The following is a 15,992-nucleotide window of genomic DNA, read 5'->3' on the forward strand; positions in this document are numbered from 1 at the left end:
GTAATTGGTGGTATCGAGAAGGAATATACCCAGAAAATTGTCTCCGTCTGACAATCCAAACATCAAATCACTATCTCGTCCTGTAGCGAGTTCCACATCATTTGCAACGGTCATTTCAATTGTTACCGGAGCGGATTTTTCAAACTCTCCAGGAGGAATCAAGGGAATTTTGAGAAGAGCTTCATTATTGACTGTGCTTGAGTCTGGCTTAAAAGTGATCTGGTTACTAGAAGTTGGATCTGTCTGAGTGCTGCTGATGAAGGTCGCATGCGCACGTATGGAAGTAGGAGCCATGGTCTGATAGTAAATTACTTTTCCCTTTGGAGGTAAAAGGTAAATCATTGATAGTTACATAGGATGAAGCCGAATGTGATTAGATGAATCATACGATAGAAACTTGATAACCGGGTAAGGTATTTGTAGTTTTTTTTGGATAACACTATTTGCACCACAGAAATATGGTAATCGAATATGACAAATGAGGTCGTTGTGAACATATAAGGAAAATGTACGCAAGAAAAAAAAAAGGAAAACAAATATGCACGCTGGACTTTCTTGTTAACCTGTAAATGCCCCGCAGGAGAAGAAATCAAAAACTTAGTTGAAAAAGCATCAGCTCTGACGTTTGGATAAAATGTTTGTAGATGTGAACGTAGAAATTGGATTAAAAGAGGTAATTTCTTCGCTTGCCAACTGTTACACCATGTACATAGGTTGCTTTCATGATATTACTATTTTACTATTTGCATAGAACTTTAACTAACAACGTTAACCCAGAAATTGCTTTTTACGCAACACAAATCAATGCGTCGTGACTCACAGAAAAATGACGGTCCGTCGAAGTTATAAACCACATAGAAAACCCCAGTTGCAATCCATTTTGATCTTTTCCAATTTTGCCTTTCCCTCCCTCCAGTTGTGCTTGCTGTTTTATTCAAACCTTCCCTCAATAGTTGCAATTGGTAACTCAGCTGGAGTTACAAACTCTTTGATTTTTCGCTTTCGATGAACGACAGGCTCCTTCAGTCGAGACATTTAACAATAATATTGATAGGTGACGTTTCTGTTATCTTTGTCATGGTAATGGTTGCGGAAAAACTAAAAACCCGTGACTTTTCAGAAATGTCGTAATATGGCACGAAGAGCTATTCGTATTTAACTTTTGGCGACTTTCAGAGGACAACGTCTCCAAACTTGAAAAAAACTAGCAAATTTTTTCAAGTTTCAATCCATTTCCATCCCCTCCATTCCTCGCTGCAAATAACAAAGAAAAGCTTCAGTGCACTTAAATGGCCATTGGCAACAAAAATACAGCATTATGTTTTGGTCCACATTGATGCAAAGATGTTATGAATTTTGATCAAATAGCGTGACAATGCCCCTTTAAAAACGTGCAAATACGTTTATTTACACCGAGATCAAATCGTGGAATTGCCTGATCGTAACGACCGAAGAAATGTTCTCCACAATTTTGGAGGAAATTATTTACGCGCTGTAACAATCTTTAAAATGCGAAGTTGTTTTCAACCAGCACACAACATACCTGGTACGAGTCGCAGTGCGGAACTGCTGGATCACAAAGTCTGATGCCAGTTACGCGAGGTACACTACTGGCGACTCGCTTTGTAACGTTAACTGCACCTGTTGAGCCAATCCTAAACCGAAAAATATAAGTGAACATAACAGAATTTTCCTGGATATATCTATTTGCCATGTAATCTATCTAGAAATGGAAAAGGGCCTACAAAAGGACAAAGAAAAGTCTTGATAAGGTTGGGAACCGACCCCGCGACCTATAGGGCTTACATCTGCCGTCGCCGAGGACAGAGAAAAACTCTCATAAGGGTGACCAAAAAAGCCTCTGGACCGGACTGATAGCCATGGTTTCATGACAGCCTGTAGCCTTCTGCTAACTGCTCTTAACCGTCACTGATCATGAAATCAATATTATCCTGAATACCCCTTGATATTGCTTTAAAGTTAGTAGAAAATTCATACTGTGATAAAGCAATAGACGGAAGTCTAGTTAACCAACATATTTGTTTACCATAAGGAATAAAACTATTTGCCGAATTTATTGCTGAGATGGACTTACTTGTGGCTGAAAGTCAGTAAGCAAAGACTAATAACAACAAACAACTTCATAGCGGAATTAAAATCTGCCGGTTGACTTGCTGCTGAAAAGCTCAGATCTCCATAAGTGATCAGCTGGTTTGTGGCCGAGAAAATGGAAAAGCCAGATTTTGTACTATCCCATTCAGGCTAATATTGTAATTTAGTTCTATTGCGGTTGTTCTGATGACGTTTGCTGCTGGCCAGGGCTCTGTTGTATTTTTTATGGTTCATTGAAAGGGTCATCAAACTCTAAAACAACTGAGTTGTTCATTTCTAAGTATAAAAACGTAAGTTTAGTTCGGAGTTGAGTCATTTATAGTCATGACACAGAGTGTTTTGTGTTTGGAACCTGAGAAGTGTATATTGGCTTTTTTCAGTGTTGTAATGCCGAACTGGAAGAACCAAACAAGTTCATTTGATGAATGATGCATTATGTTTTGTATCATCAACTTGAGTCGTGGTACGTTATTGGCTTTGTTGATGACTAACAGGAAAAACTGAACAAATTCCGTCTCAGCAAACCCACTGAAATATGGTTTAAGATTTGTACAGACAAAAAAAATTTCAATGGTAGCTTCGATAATTCTCGATTTTTTCATCTTCGCTGTTTTTGGACCCCAACAGTTTCAAAGTATTATCGAATTAGATTTGCTTCAAATATTAATTGCTTGGGAAAAGCCCTTCTCAATTTGTTCAGAGACATCAGTTTCAAACAGGAAAAACTTTATGCCCTAAAAATATTCCTTTTAACCCAAAAACTCGGAAAGAATATAGGAGGCGGTTTCCAGCCTACATATTCAGGATCGCTTGGTATTGCCATCACTTTTTTCCTCATTCAGGAAAGTTCAATAAAAATTTGCTTTATATTGACATTGTATTTAATGAGTCTTATTTTACCTCAAACGAACGGTCGTTAATTAATTATTTATATAAGCTGTCTGTTGTTTACACATGCATGTTCACAGAAACCGCTTTTTCATAGATTCTTTTTCCTGTAACTTAGTGGTCCTTAAAGTGCAAAAAGCAGGCGAAAGAGTCTTAGAACGGGTGAGACCTTCTACTTCTACTTCTATATGCACTGTTATTTGTTCAATCTTACTCGAGTTCTTTAAGGCCCCATGAACTGCTATGCGGAAAATCCAATCAGTGATCTAATTATAACCAACTTAGAAGTCAGTCGTCGGCTGTATATTAGGGAGCTTAAGATCTACGACGACGACGTCGACGAAAACGCCACAAAACAATGATATCATTGGTTAAAAGAGCACAAATAATCGTGCTGCACGTGCAGCACGGATTTTAGCTCATATTTTTGCGGTTCTCTTCGTGACGACGACGTGAAATCACTAAATTTGAGGTTTTGACGACAACGTGAGCATGCAACCGAGAATCTTTCATTCTCTATTTTCAGTCTGAAACCGCTCGTACCAATTTATTTTTAGGATACTTCGCCCACATTGTACGAGGTGAACGTGATGGAATAATCGCGAAAGACTTTTACTAGAGCGAAGTTCTATTTTGAGGTGACGTTTTCGTCGACGTCGATGTCGTAGATCTTAAGGTCCCTATTGCCCCTTGTGAAAAGCAGAGAAATAGTGATGAGTGAATAACGATAATAGACTGCCCTGCAGCAACGGCCTATATCAAAGGACAGATTACTTAGGCTAATAAGCTTGTTTAAACGTTCCCGGCCATCAATCAAAACCCAGAAGAGGGTCGCTCCTAGATATGAGGATGTTAAGTCTTGAAATGATCGTGGTAGTTACCAGTTACAAGTGCTAAATAGCAGCAACGAAATGAAAGCCTGAATTATTCAGGCAAGAACGGGATTTGAACCCATGATCCTCTTGCAGTTGAGGTATCAAGCCATTGTGCTTGCATATTTTCCACCCCGAAGTATGTAGCTTTGCCTACCCCAAGAACGAAAAGAAGTTTGTTTCGTGGGATGCCTGAGGCAGCCACTTAAGAGGTTATGCCTTGGTCTATTTGGACGAAAATCGAAACAATCGTTCAAAATTGTTGCATTATCCGTTCTTGTTAGCAACCAAACGATTCACGTCATAGTTGAAGAATTTTGAAATCACAGAGGTCTCGTCAAAATTAAAGCCTGAGCTTGAAACTACTGTGGTGTTGTGCTAAAAAATGTAATTATATCCATATTTCCAGAGGTGTACCCAAGAAAAAAAGCTAAGCCACCATTATTTTTCCACCAAATCAAGCCCCTCCTTGTAGCCTCCCACACTCACGTCCTTCGTCACGCGTTCCTCCCCCTCAAATGTCTGCTGAGACGAGCGACCGTTTGGATCAGCTAGAGATTTTGTAAGGGCCAATAGGCACCAAGTTGTTGATTAATAAAAACCTAATACCCTACTATCTCTGCTTATTTTAATGTGAAAGAAAGTAGCAGAAACGATGGAGAAAGTTGCCTTGGACTGTCTATCGACCTCAAGATCCAAAGTAGACTTTCAGGATTTGGAAGTGCGCCGTAACTGGTCTATCTAAAGAGAAACCCATTTCAGCAAACGTTCATTGGACAGAAACGAAGCTGTTTGCATTCATGGGAAGCTAATTTTCAAGATCAGGCTTGCTCTATATAGTACAGCCTACCAGTGGTGGATCCAGCCTCGGAGGAAAGAGGGTGCCTTCAGTTTATAAAAAGGCAGGTCTGCTTACAAGCCAAGTGGCCTATTAGGCCGGAACTTATCCCGGTTTCTGTAGCATGAAGCAACTAGGAGTATTTCTACTCCCCCCTGGATGGGATGCTAGTCCAACGCAGGGCGCTACTCCCGGCATTAAATTCGCCGGTATCCATTTATACACCTGGATAGAGAGAGGCGCCGTGAGAGTAAAGTCAGTCGTGCCCAACGTAGTCCTCCGTGCATCGCGATTGCCTCTGAAGGAAGAGATACCGAGTTTGAATCCCACTTGAATTGCCTTCTATGAGACAGAGAAATCTTTCGCACGTGCAGCCGGAGCGCGACCGGGAAAAATAATAATTTTTGAAAAAGTCTTAAGTCCAAAAACGGAGTCGATTCCTTGTAGTAACCAGATGCTTCTGTGAAGCATACACTGGCTTGCCTGTGGTACGTGCTACAGAAAATCAGAAGGCACTGAATTGTGTGGTATTGAAATACAGCATTCCAGTCTCTGAAGAATAACAAATAAAAGAGAAGCGAGAAACATTGGCTTCTGGGCTGACATGTTGATAATTTTCAAGTTCCCTCACAACTTCTTTTCACCAAAAGTGTGCCCTATGAGCATCCGAAAACTTTGTAATACTAAACTTCACTGAAGTCAAGCCCTGTTTCGCGGGGTTAGTGTTGGGATGGGAGACCAAAACAATAAACCCGTCATAAAAAACAGAAACATCTGGCCGAAAATACTATTAACGCTAACAAATGCGAACTCAGCAAGGTACAGATTCTGTTAGCGTGCTTTATGCAAAACAAATATTGATGAAAAAGCAAATAAATATTGATACACAGTTTTCAGAAAGAGCAGAAGGAAGTTTCCCGGACGGTCGATCGAGAATAAAATATTTACGACATGAAAACAACATTAATTTTGAACCTTGAATATAGATCGTTTTCACTGTCACGCAATAAAAAAATAAATCAAAAACTATCCAGTGCAAAACGCTAAGAAATTGTTATCTTATAGAAGATAAAGAAATAAGACACTTGTCCAAGTTTTAGGCCTCTGCGTTTCCCCAAACTTCAGATATTCGTCGAAATGTTTCGCAGAAATTTACAGAGCCCAGTATGAAAACGCCACATTGGTGTACACCAATATGGCGGCCGGAAAATAGTGTAAACATCTGGAACTGACTTTGGCTATCTAGGCGACTGATTATCACTACTGAAAAAACAAGCATTTACATAAGCACTTTTCCTAATGCTCTAAGTTCTAAAAGGGCTCAAAATCATGAGATAAGTATATATTTTTCAACAAATTTGATCGTAGCTTTGTGTCACGCACCTACATAATCCGGAAATTCAAAATGCTCTGGTTTCCAAACGAAGCACGCTATTGAGCTGTGAAATTGTCAACAGATATAGATATGCCGCCTCTTATGCCTGATGAGGATAAAAACTTTGGTGGATCTTTAGTTTTAGATTTTGGAAGGTGATGACGTCACGTGAAAACGATCTATAGAATATAAAAAGTTACGATCAGCGACAAACATTTTGGGAGATTTTTGCTACGTTCAAGTAAATTGCAAAATCGAAAGTGACATGGCCGGAATTCAGCGGGCGCCGTGATTAAGTTACCGCGGCATGTTTACTCGCCAAACAGTGAAGCATCTGTGTCAAATGATGGCAAGATACCGGGTTTTTGTAAGTTTCTTTTTCTGTCAAGTGTTATAAAGTTTGACAATGAAATGAGCGAAGTCAAAACAAAGATCACAATCGCCCAACTCTTGTTTATGCAAAGTCAAAATTTACTCTCCAAGACGCGTACGACGTTATTTATCACCAGGTAATTCCATCATTTTGGAAATAGCAGCTACTTTATTATTCATCTGCGTCACAAGTTTTCACTGATTTTGGGCCTCATTTTGTTGAAACTCAAGCACGCTTCCAACAGGCCTGTGAACCCTTCCTGCTTACAGAGCAATACTAAAAAACTTCTCCCATATCACATTTGAACCTTAAGCTTGAAAATTCAATACACAACATGATATTATAATTCACAAAGGCAGAAAAATTTTATTGAGACAAACAACATATTTGCTCTTAGAGGCGAAAACGCCTTCCTATTTGATTGCGTGCGTGAAGACAAGAAACTCAATTGTGTCAAATTACCATGTACTTCAGGTAAATACTGCTCACTTTGATTTCGTCTCGACGGGCGATAGATTGTTGTCGAAGTCCAGTACTCGTCGCTTTTGAGATTCATGCCTAGTTTATCCAACTGACTTTCCATTATTGAGCTCCATAAGGGTATATTTTGTTTAAGGATCCACTAAAACGCCATTCGCGTTGCATGACTTTCGACGCCATTGCAGGCTAAGTTAATGATTCTACTGTGTCCACAAGAGAAATCTACGCAGTTCCACTACCCTCTCGATCCTAAGAAAATACGGGCAGAAGGCTCTATACACAAAGACACTACTTACCAGGGGAGTGACAGGCAAGACTTTTGCCGACACGGAAAAAACAAAACAAAAAAAAAAACAAAAAAAAACAAAAAAAAAAAAGAAAACAAACAAACTAAACGTAGACCTCGACTGGGTTTGCCCATAGGCAACCCAGTAAAAACTGGCTTGTTTTATTGGTTAACTAGACCCTCCGTGAGGGTACACTGGGTTGCCTGTGGTACGTGCACCGTTCCAGACATTTTTTTCAAGTTGGGCGGTCATTAAGAAGTCATACCAGACGAGGCCCTTTGGCTCACAGGTCCTCACACGTTCGTACGACGAAACAGACCTGTCCTTGCGTAATATGTAGCTCTAACAGTGCACGATATTGTTTTGGTATTGTCTATCATTGTAGTGCCATGGTAGAAGTCTTGGGTAAATAGTCTGAGAAGACATGTGGTTACCAGCAAAGTACTGAACCCAGAAAGATTAAAGAAAATAAATGGGAAGTGAGAAACACTGGCTTCTGGGCTGACATGTTGATAAACTTCTTTTCACCACAAGTTTAAGCGTGCCCTCTGAGCATCTGACAGCTTTGTAATACCGAAGTTCACTGAAGTTAAGCCCTGTTGGGCGGAGTTAGTGTTTGGATGGGAGACCAAAATAATATACCCTGCGTAAAACAGAAGCATCGGACCGAAAATACTATTAACGCTAACAAATGCGAACTCAGCAAGGTACAGATTTTGTTAGCTTGCTTTATGCAAAAACAAATATTGATGCAAAAGTAAATAAATATTGATACACAGTTTTTAGAAAGAGCAGAAGGAAGTTTCCAGGACGATCTCTCGAGAATAACATATTTACGACGTGAAAACAACATTTATTTTGAACCGTGAATAATATATTTTGAACCGTGAATATAGAATATAAAAAGTTACGATCAGCGACAAACATTTTGGGGGATTTTTGCAACGTTCAATTTTGTTATTGTAAGTTTTGGCTGCACAAATAAATCGCAAAATCGAAAGTGACATCGCCGGAATTAAGCGGGCGCCGTGATGAAGTTACCGCGGCATGTTTACTCGCCAAACAGAGAAGTATCTGTGTAAAATGATGGCAAGATACCGGGTTTTTGTAAGTTTCTTTTTCTGTCAAGTGTTATAAAGTTTGACAATGAAATGAGCGAAGTCAAAACAAAGATCACAATCGCACAACTCTTGCTTATGCAAAGTCAAAATTTCCTCTCCAAGACGCGTTCGACGTTATTTATCACCAGGTAATTTCATCATTTTGGAAATGGCAGCTACTTTATTATTCATCTGCGTCACAATTTTTCACTGATTTTGGGGCTCATTTTGTTGAAACTCAAGCAAGCTTCCAACAGGCCTGTGAACCCTTCCTGCTTGCAGAGCAATACTAAAAAACTTCTCCCATATCACATTTCAACCTTAAGCTCGGAAATTCAATACACAACATGATATTATAATTCACAAAGGCAGAAAATACCACAGAATCCTTTTCCTGCGAAAAGTTTATTGAAACAAACAACATATTTGCTCTTAGAGGCGAGAACCTCTTCCTATTTCATTGCGTGCGTGAAGGCAAGAAACTCAATCGTGTCAAATTACCATGTACTTCAGGTAAATACAGCTCACTTTGATTTCGGCTCGACGGGCGATAGATTGTTGTCGAAGCCCATTACTCGTCGCTGTTAAGATTCCACCGCCTGTATTTCCAATTGACCTGCCATTCATGAGCTTCATAAGGGTATATTTTGTTCAACGATCCACTAAAACGCCATTCGCGTTACATGACTTTCGACGCCATTGCCGGTTAAGTTAATCGTTCTACTGTGTCCACCAGAGAAATCTACGCATTTCCCACTACCCTCTCGATCCTAAGAAAATACGCTCAAGGCTCTATGCACAAAGCCACCACTTAGCAGGGGAGTGACAGGCAAGACTTTTACGGACACGGAAAAAAACAAAAAAACGACGAAATCAACGCAGACCTCGACTGGTTTGTCATAGGCAACCCAGTAACAAGACGCCAATTGGGCGTTCACGTGGGATGCACTGATCAAAGTAAGCAACAGGCAGCGGCTGTAAATAAAAATTATAGAGTCTGTCACAAAACTCCTTGGAAAAGTACACAAATATACAGACCTGAAGCTTTCGTGGCTCACTCTTCCCTCACAATGTTGTTTACACGCGAGTTTCTGAGCTCATTTGGCGAAACAACATTGAAGGTAGGCAAAATGTAAATGCAATGCTTTGTTTATGGTGGAAGTGCACTTAGCTATCAAGCTAATTCACAAGCACCGAACTTTTAATAATTTGAAAGAAGCATGATTTAGAACCCCGCTTGGTAGCCGAGTTGAAGCCGGGAAACCCGAAAACAAATCCAAACCAGAGGTCAGAACGGGGTTTCAACCCAAAGAAGCCGCATGTAAGCACAACGCCCTAACCAATGGACCACGGTTACCCCTAAAGCATTGCAAAGTGTTTCACAAATGTTGCCTGAGGCTGTAGTTGTTATTGATATTACGGGTGTTGTATTAGCTCAAACCTCTTCTTTTATTTTTTATTACAGTTGTCAGTGTACAGTGTGATCTGTCATACAGACGAATAAGTTGCAGAAGGTGTTATTAAATGTATACCTGTTGTGGGAAAACCGTAAAAGCACAAGTAGAACGACTGCAAATGTCATTTTGGGGTACGAGACTTGAAGTTCTTTAAATTACAGTTAAAAAAATGGAACAATTTGATTTGACTACAGTTGGTACTTGCATTTGTCAAGGGAAAGATAAGTACGGTAATATAAAGAGGAACTTTAATTCAAGCAAAGGTTAAGGTCACACCAGTCGATTGAAAATAAAATATGTAAAAAGACAGAGATATTGCGCTTTCGCCGGAAGTAGACGACAGTGATTTTGCTCTCAATAATCATTGAAGTGCACTGAAAATATTATTTTTTGTTTACAGCCAAGGATTTAGAGGATGGATTTTTTTTAAATATTACTACTTTTATTAAACTTACTTATTTGTAGAGGATGGAAATGGTTTTAAACTTGAAATACCTGGCCAGTTTTTTTAAGTTCAGTTGGAGCCGGTGTCTTCATTCAGAAAGTCACCAAAAATTAAATACGAATAGATCTGACTTTGGGCCTTAAACGTATTTTCATATCTCCTCAGTGGGTTATCAGGAATGTTTTACCTGTGAACTAAAGTACTAAATTCCATTTTTTACCAAGTTTTGACCTAAACCCAGCAAATTTAGCATGATAGTGCTCCTTCAATACGCTCTTATGACTGACGGCTAGCGCTCTATAAAATGCGTCATCTCACAAATCCTTTTTTTACTTTCATTACACTCTTTTTTATAGGAATTTATTTTATGAGATTAATAATATAGATGAAAAAAGTCCTCGATTCTGATTGGCCGAGAGCAGTGCAGTTCAAGTGTAACACAGTGAAAAAAGTGTAATACCAGTGCAAATTACACATCGAATTCTGGATTATGATTGGCTAATCAAGCGCGTGCCCCGGATGGCGCAATTTATGGTGCAATTTTTCCCTGATTGCGTGATATGCGTCCGTTTCTTCTGCTTATGGACGGTGCCTACTAATTCAAAAGTATTTTTGCGCTGTTTACTGACTATGCGGGAAAAGCAGATCTTAACAAGTGTTATAGAAATTCAAAAAGAAAATTGGGGGTAACCACGCAGGTTATTAATCAACAATATTCGTAAAAAGCTTTAAAGTACAAAGCAATGTATGGCGTCTTTTCCAAATGCAAGCTTAATTATCTCTGAAAAATGCGTGGTTACCCCCAATTTTCTTTTTGGATACCAAGAGCACTTGCTAAGTTCTGCTTTCTGCACATAGTTTTGAACCGCGCAAAAATATCCCTGTATTAATAAGCACCGCCGATAGGAAATCCGAGTCTCTCGAGATGCGCAGAACGTATACGCAATAACAATAGTAGGCACCGTCCTTAACCATCTCGAATTTTTTCATTTGTGTTATGTATAAGTAATCACATGATTTTTCTCGTGAAATTTGGAATAAATAAGCACTTGTAAATTTTTTCAAAGACTACAAAATGTTAGGGTTATTTGGTCGTCCTTATATTGTTAGTTTGCTTATTTATTCCAAATTGCACTCGAAATCATGTGATTACCTATACTAATATCTAAGCTTAAATTTGTGCAATTTTAAGAATAAACCCGAGGCTGAAATTTTGGAAAAGAATATAATTTTGTGTGGTGCAAATTTGTAAATACAATATATGTTTTAAACTAAACCGTATAAAATTCGTCCTTTTTCTAAAGGGCAAAGCTAGCCAAAAAGACAAAAAACAAAAGCAGCACTAGTACAAGCCTTATGTTCCATGCGAATAGCATTTCTGCAAAAAGTTGGGTGTGTTATATCAGACTTTATTGCCTGCAGTCTAGCTCTAGACACCAAACTATATTGTAATAGGCCATTTCCGAGTTCATGTCTGCCTTCTCTTGAAAGCGAGTCTAAGTGCGAAGTTTTTGTGATGGTAATTAGTTCTACTTTACATATGAATGAAAACTAATTTTCATAACAAAAACGTGGCACTTAGACTCGCTTTAAAGAGGAGGCAGACATGAACTCGGAAATGGCCTATTGAACCCCCAATTCATTCTAAAAATAAGAATATTCAGCCTTGGCCGAAAAAGCAATATTGTTATTAAATAATGAGTATAATGCATTTGAAAAAACTGATTTTTTCAATTTTTTGCCTTAAGGCCTCGCTACACGTTGTAACATTGTTAGAAGAACACGTCCCAATATTGTTATAAGAACTCTTCTATCAATTTTGGATACGCATGTAACTAACATTGTTGGAAACACGTCACTTTAGTCTTAAAGTTTGCAATACAACATTGTTGAAGGGGCAGCTACACGCTTTAACATTTGTTGTATGCTGGAGAAAATTAATGTTTGATCGAAATAAAAACATTCTTCCAACAAAAAAAATGCTGAACAAACGTCATCAAACATGCATACTACACATTTCCAACAAATGTTTTATAACAATATTGAACGTGTAGCCGGGGCTTTACATCATTAGGCCCGTGCGTTTTTTTTTTCTTCTACTCGACATGACCTTAGTCTTTTTGTTCAGGAAAAAGTTTCCTCTTCATGTATTATGGCAACTTTGATAAGCCTGATGCCATACTTCTCATTTCTTCCATCCCTGTAGACTTCCAGTGTGAGACCTTTGCTGATATCCAGCGGTCTGATATACCTAATGTCCTTCAGATAACCTCCAGCATGCGCAGTGTAGCAATAAGCTGTGCGTTCGTTTACTTTAAAAGTGAGTTCAAATCGACCGGGATAGAAAGTTCTTTGACTTGTGGGTAATAGCGGTGAGGAACGATCGCGAGTTATTTTGGACTCTAAAACATATCCGGGTGTGCCCTCCACCCCAAAGCAGGGGGCAAGGCTATTATAATTGTTTCTGTCGAGAAGAAATATACCCACGAAATTGTCTCCGTCTGACAATCCATAATTCAAATCACTGTCTCCGGCTTGAGCGATATCCACATCATTTGCAACGGTCATTTCGATTGTTACAGGAGCGGAATTTTCAAACTCTCCAGGAGGAATCAAGGGAATTTTGAGGATAGCTTCATTATTGACTGTGCTTGAATCTGGTTGAAAAGTGATCTGGTCACTGGAAGTTGGATCTGTCTGAGTGCTGCTGATGAAGGACGCGTGCGCACGTATGGAAGTAGGAGTCATGGTCTGATAGTAAATTACTTTTCCCTTTGGAGGCAAAAGACAAATATTTGATAGCTAATTAAAGGATGAAGCCGAATTTGATGTGATAAATTGCATGTTAGAAACTTGATAACCGGGTAACGTATTTGTAAGCTTTTTTTGATAAATCAATTTCACTACAGAAATATGTTAGTCCAATGTGACAAATAAGGTAGTCGTGACTATATAAGGAAAATGTACACTGGAAAAAAAGTGCAAGTTGGACTTTCTTGTAAACCTGTAAATGCCACAAAGGAGAAGAAATAGAAATATTCGTCGAAAAGGCATCAGCCCTGACGTTTGAATAAAAAAATTGTAGATGTGAACATAGAAATCGGAATACACGAGGTAATTTCTTTTCTTGCCAACTGTCGTTACTCTACACCCTGCTAGCAGAGCCTTTCTTTTGCTTGCTCGATTTGGCGTTCTCGAGAAAGGCTCTGCATGAATCGAGTAAGATCTTTATTGAATATGCACTGCATGTTGCCAGGATACAGTCTCGAACCCAAACCTAATATGCCAGATCTCGCCGCCATCTTGGTTTTTCATGGTACAGCGGGCTCAATTATAACCATCGGTTTTGTCACTAAACGGACGCTCGCACTGGAAAAACCGGTTTGACGAGAGAAAACAAGATTGACTAGCCCAGAAGTTTGGGCTGCGGCGGCTTCAAAGAGTTGACGCGATTCGGGCAGAGCCTACTTTTCTCCTTCTCAGTAAAGAAAAAGACAAATGGAGGCTCTGCTCGCAGGGTGATTACTCTAATGAAAAATAAAAAATGTATTTATATCATCATCTTTTTTATCAATGAAACAATTATTCCACACTAGCTTGCCGCACTTAAGCTGGGAAACAACCGAGAAATTGCTTTTTAAAAAATACATTTCAATGCGTCGTGACAAAAAAAAGTCCTTCGAAGTTGCAAACCACAGCCGGATAAACCCCAATTGCAATCCATTTTGATTTTTTCCTCTTTTGTCCATTCCGGTCTCCTTTTGCACTTGCTGTTTTATTCAAACTTTCCCTCAATGTCTTAAGTAGTTATTTTTGAGTTTCGCTTGATTTGGTTGCAATAGGTAGCCTAGATGATTGATTTTCCGCTTTCGATGAAGGACAGGCTCTTAGGTCGAGACATAAATAACAATAATATCATAGGTGACGTCTCTGTTATCTTCGTTATGGTAATGGTTTGAAACGGATGCGGAAAAACTAAAGAACCGTGACTTTTCAGAAATGCCATGAAAATGCGAAGACAAGTGTGGTATCTTTAAATGCATCGTTTGCTTAAGTTGACGCTTCATAGCTGGGCTTTACTCCTTCTGCACGGAGAAAAGGTCTCTTATGGATAAGTCACTTTAGTATGTACTAAAACAGTGGATAGCGTTGAACGCGCGCGCTGATTGGCTACTCAAACTCCGGATACCTTTGCTATTCACCTCCGAGCAATTAGCGCGGAATTTGCGCCCGAAAATGTTGTAACCTTTGCAAGAATAAATGAGTTAAAATCATCTTTTTGTGTCACATTATCTCACTGTTTTAGTATATACTAAAACAACTATTCACCGAGGTGGAGGTGGCTAGTGGTGGATATTTACCTCGCCGCTTCGCGGCTCGGTAAATATCCACCACTAGCCATCTCCACTTCGGTGAATAGTTGCTAACTAGCCACCGACACTGAGGTGAATAGTTGCTAAATACTAATATTAAATTCCAATGGATTGACCTGAAACTTTGAAGTCCATCTTAAAATATGTCAGATTCTCATATGACTTTAAAAACATGCAAAACACGAGCTAAGTCAACAGAACCGGTAAATACGTTTATTTACACCGAAATGAAATCGTGGAATTGTCTGATCACAGCCACCGAAGAAACGTACTCCACATGCAATTTTGGAGGAAATTATTTACTCGCTATGACAACCTTTAAAATGCGAAGTTGTTTTTAACCAGAACACAACATACCGTGTACGAGTCGCAATGCGGAACTGCTGGATCACAAAGTCTGATGCCTACTTGAGGTACACTACTGGCGACTCGCTTTGTAACGTTAACCGCATCTGTTGAGCCAATCCTAAACCGAAAGAAATATAAGTGAAAATAATAGAATTTTCCTGGATATATTTATTAGCCTTGGGACAGGCACTAAGTTGGATTATTTTGAAAAGGTGCAACGATTTCCTTAGACAGAATTGACCATCAGAGCATAACTTGAAGCTAGTGAGTGCTGCCAGTGTTTTGCCATGCAATCTATCTGGAAATGGAAAAGGGCCTACAAAAGGGCAACGATAAATCTTGATAAGGGTGGGAACTGAACCTGCGACCTATAGGGTTTAGATCGCCTAGGCTCTAACGATTGAGCTACAAGGTTTGGCTCCGATGTGGCAGTGGTAACGAACTTGTTCAAGTGGGAAAAAAAGCGGGATGCATTTTTTTCCTACTTTGGCCGTGAGGGAATTATCTTTCAACAAAATTAACTGTCAGATCTAGTGAAACATGAAGTTCACACCCATATCCTTGAGCGTTATCCCAACTTAGTAATGGAGAAGGGCATACACAAGGACAGAGAGATAAGGGTGACCAGAAAAGCCTCCAGACCAGAGCTGGCCATGGTTTCAGGACAGCCTGTGGGCTTCTGTTAACCTTTTCTTAACCCGGCGTAAACATGAATACTGACTACCTCTAGATATTGCTTTAAAGTTAGCATGAAATTAAATTGCATACTTGATAAGGCAATAGACGGGAGTCTTGTGGGTGCCGCTATACGTCTAGTTAAACAACATATTTGTTTACCATAAGCAATAAAGCTAGTTGCCGAATTTATTGCTACGATGAACTTACTTGTGGCTGAAAGTCAGTATGCAAAGACCAATAAAAACGAACAACTTCATAGCGGAATTAAAATCTGCCTGTTGACTTGCTGCTGAAAAGCTCAGATCTCCATGAGTGATCAGCTACGACAGGTTTGTGGCCGAGAAAAGGGAAACGTTGGATTTTGTA

At 39.3% G+C, this 15,992-nt stretch overlaps 2 protein-coding genes and 1 long non-coding RNA gene across 5 annotated transcripts in view; 1 reads left to right on the forward strand and 2 right to left on the reverse strand.

Moving 5' to 3' along the window:
• Positions 1–2,319, reverse strand: part of LOC138000391 (uncharacterized) — a 51,232-nt gene extending 48,913 nt beyond the window's left edge. The window contains exons 1-3 of one of the 3 annotated variants that reach the window (XM_068846757.1): positions 2,096–2,282; positions 1,544–1,655; positions 1–318 (exon numbers count right to left, since the gene is read on the reverse strand). The exon at positions 1–318 is cut by the window's left edge and continues 1,582 nt beyond it. In XM_068846757.1, the coding sequence (XP_068702858.1) occupies positions 1–318; positions 1,544–1,655; positions 2,096–2,145 (480 nt within the window). In that variant the 5' untranslated portion in view covers positions 2,146–2,282. Of the gene's footprint in view, positions 319–820; positions 1,021–1,543; positions 1,656–2,095 lie in introns of those variants that run through there. The other 2 variants (XM_068846760.1, XM_068846763.1) reach the window with 2 other exon arrangements.
• A 3,625-nt stretch (positions 2,320–5,944) lies between these two features.
• On the forward strand, positions 5,945–7,324 carry LOC138000393 (uncharacterized). The gene is made up of 2 exons (XR_011123117.1): positions 5,945–6,813; positions 6,858–7,324. It is a non-coding gene; the product is annotated as an uncharacterized lncRNA (long non-coding RNA).
• Positions 7,325–10,008: 2,684 nt separating this feature from the next.
• Positions 10,009–15,992, reverse strand: LOC138000392 (uncharacterized). Its single transcript, XM_068846764.1, has 3 exons — positions 15,834–15,992; positions 14,958–15,066; positions 10,009–12,999 (listed from the first exon to the last, which is right to left on the reverse strand). Exons 1-3 carry the CDS (start codon positions 15,881–15,883, stop codon positions 12,352–12,354), a joined length of 807 nt encoding a protein of 268 aa, XP_068702865.1. The 5' UTR covers positions 15,884–15,992; the 3' UTR covers positions 10,009–12,351.

Source organism: Montipora foliosa, chromosome 4, assembly GCF_036669935.1.
Source record: "Montipora foliosa isolate CH-2021 chromosome 4, ASM3666993v2, whole genome shotgun sequence".
Lineage (NCBI taxonomy): Eukaryota > Metazoa > Cnidaria > Anthozoa > Scleractinia > Acroporidae > Montipora > Montipora foliosa.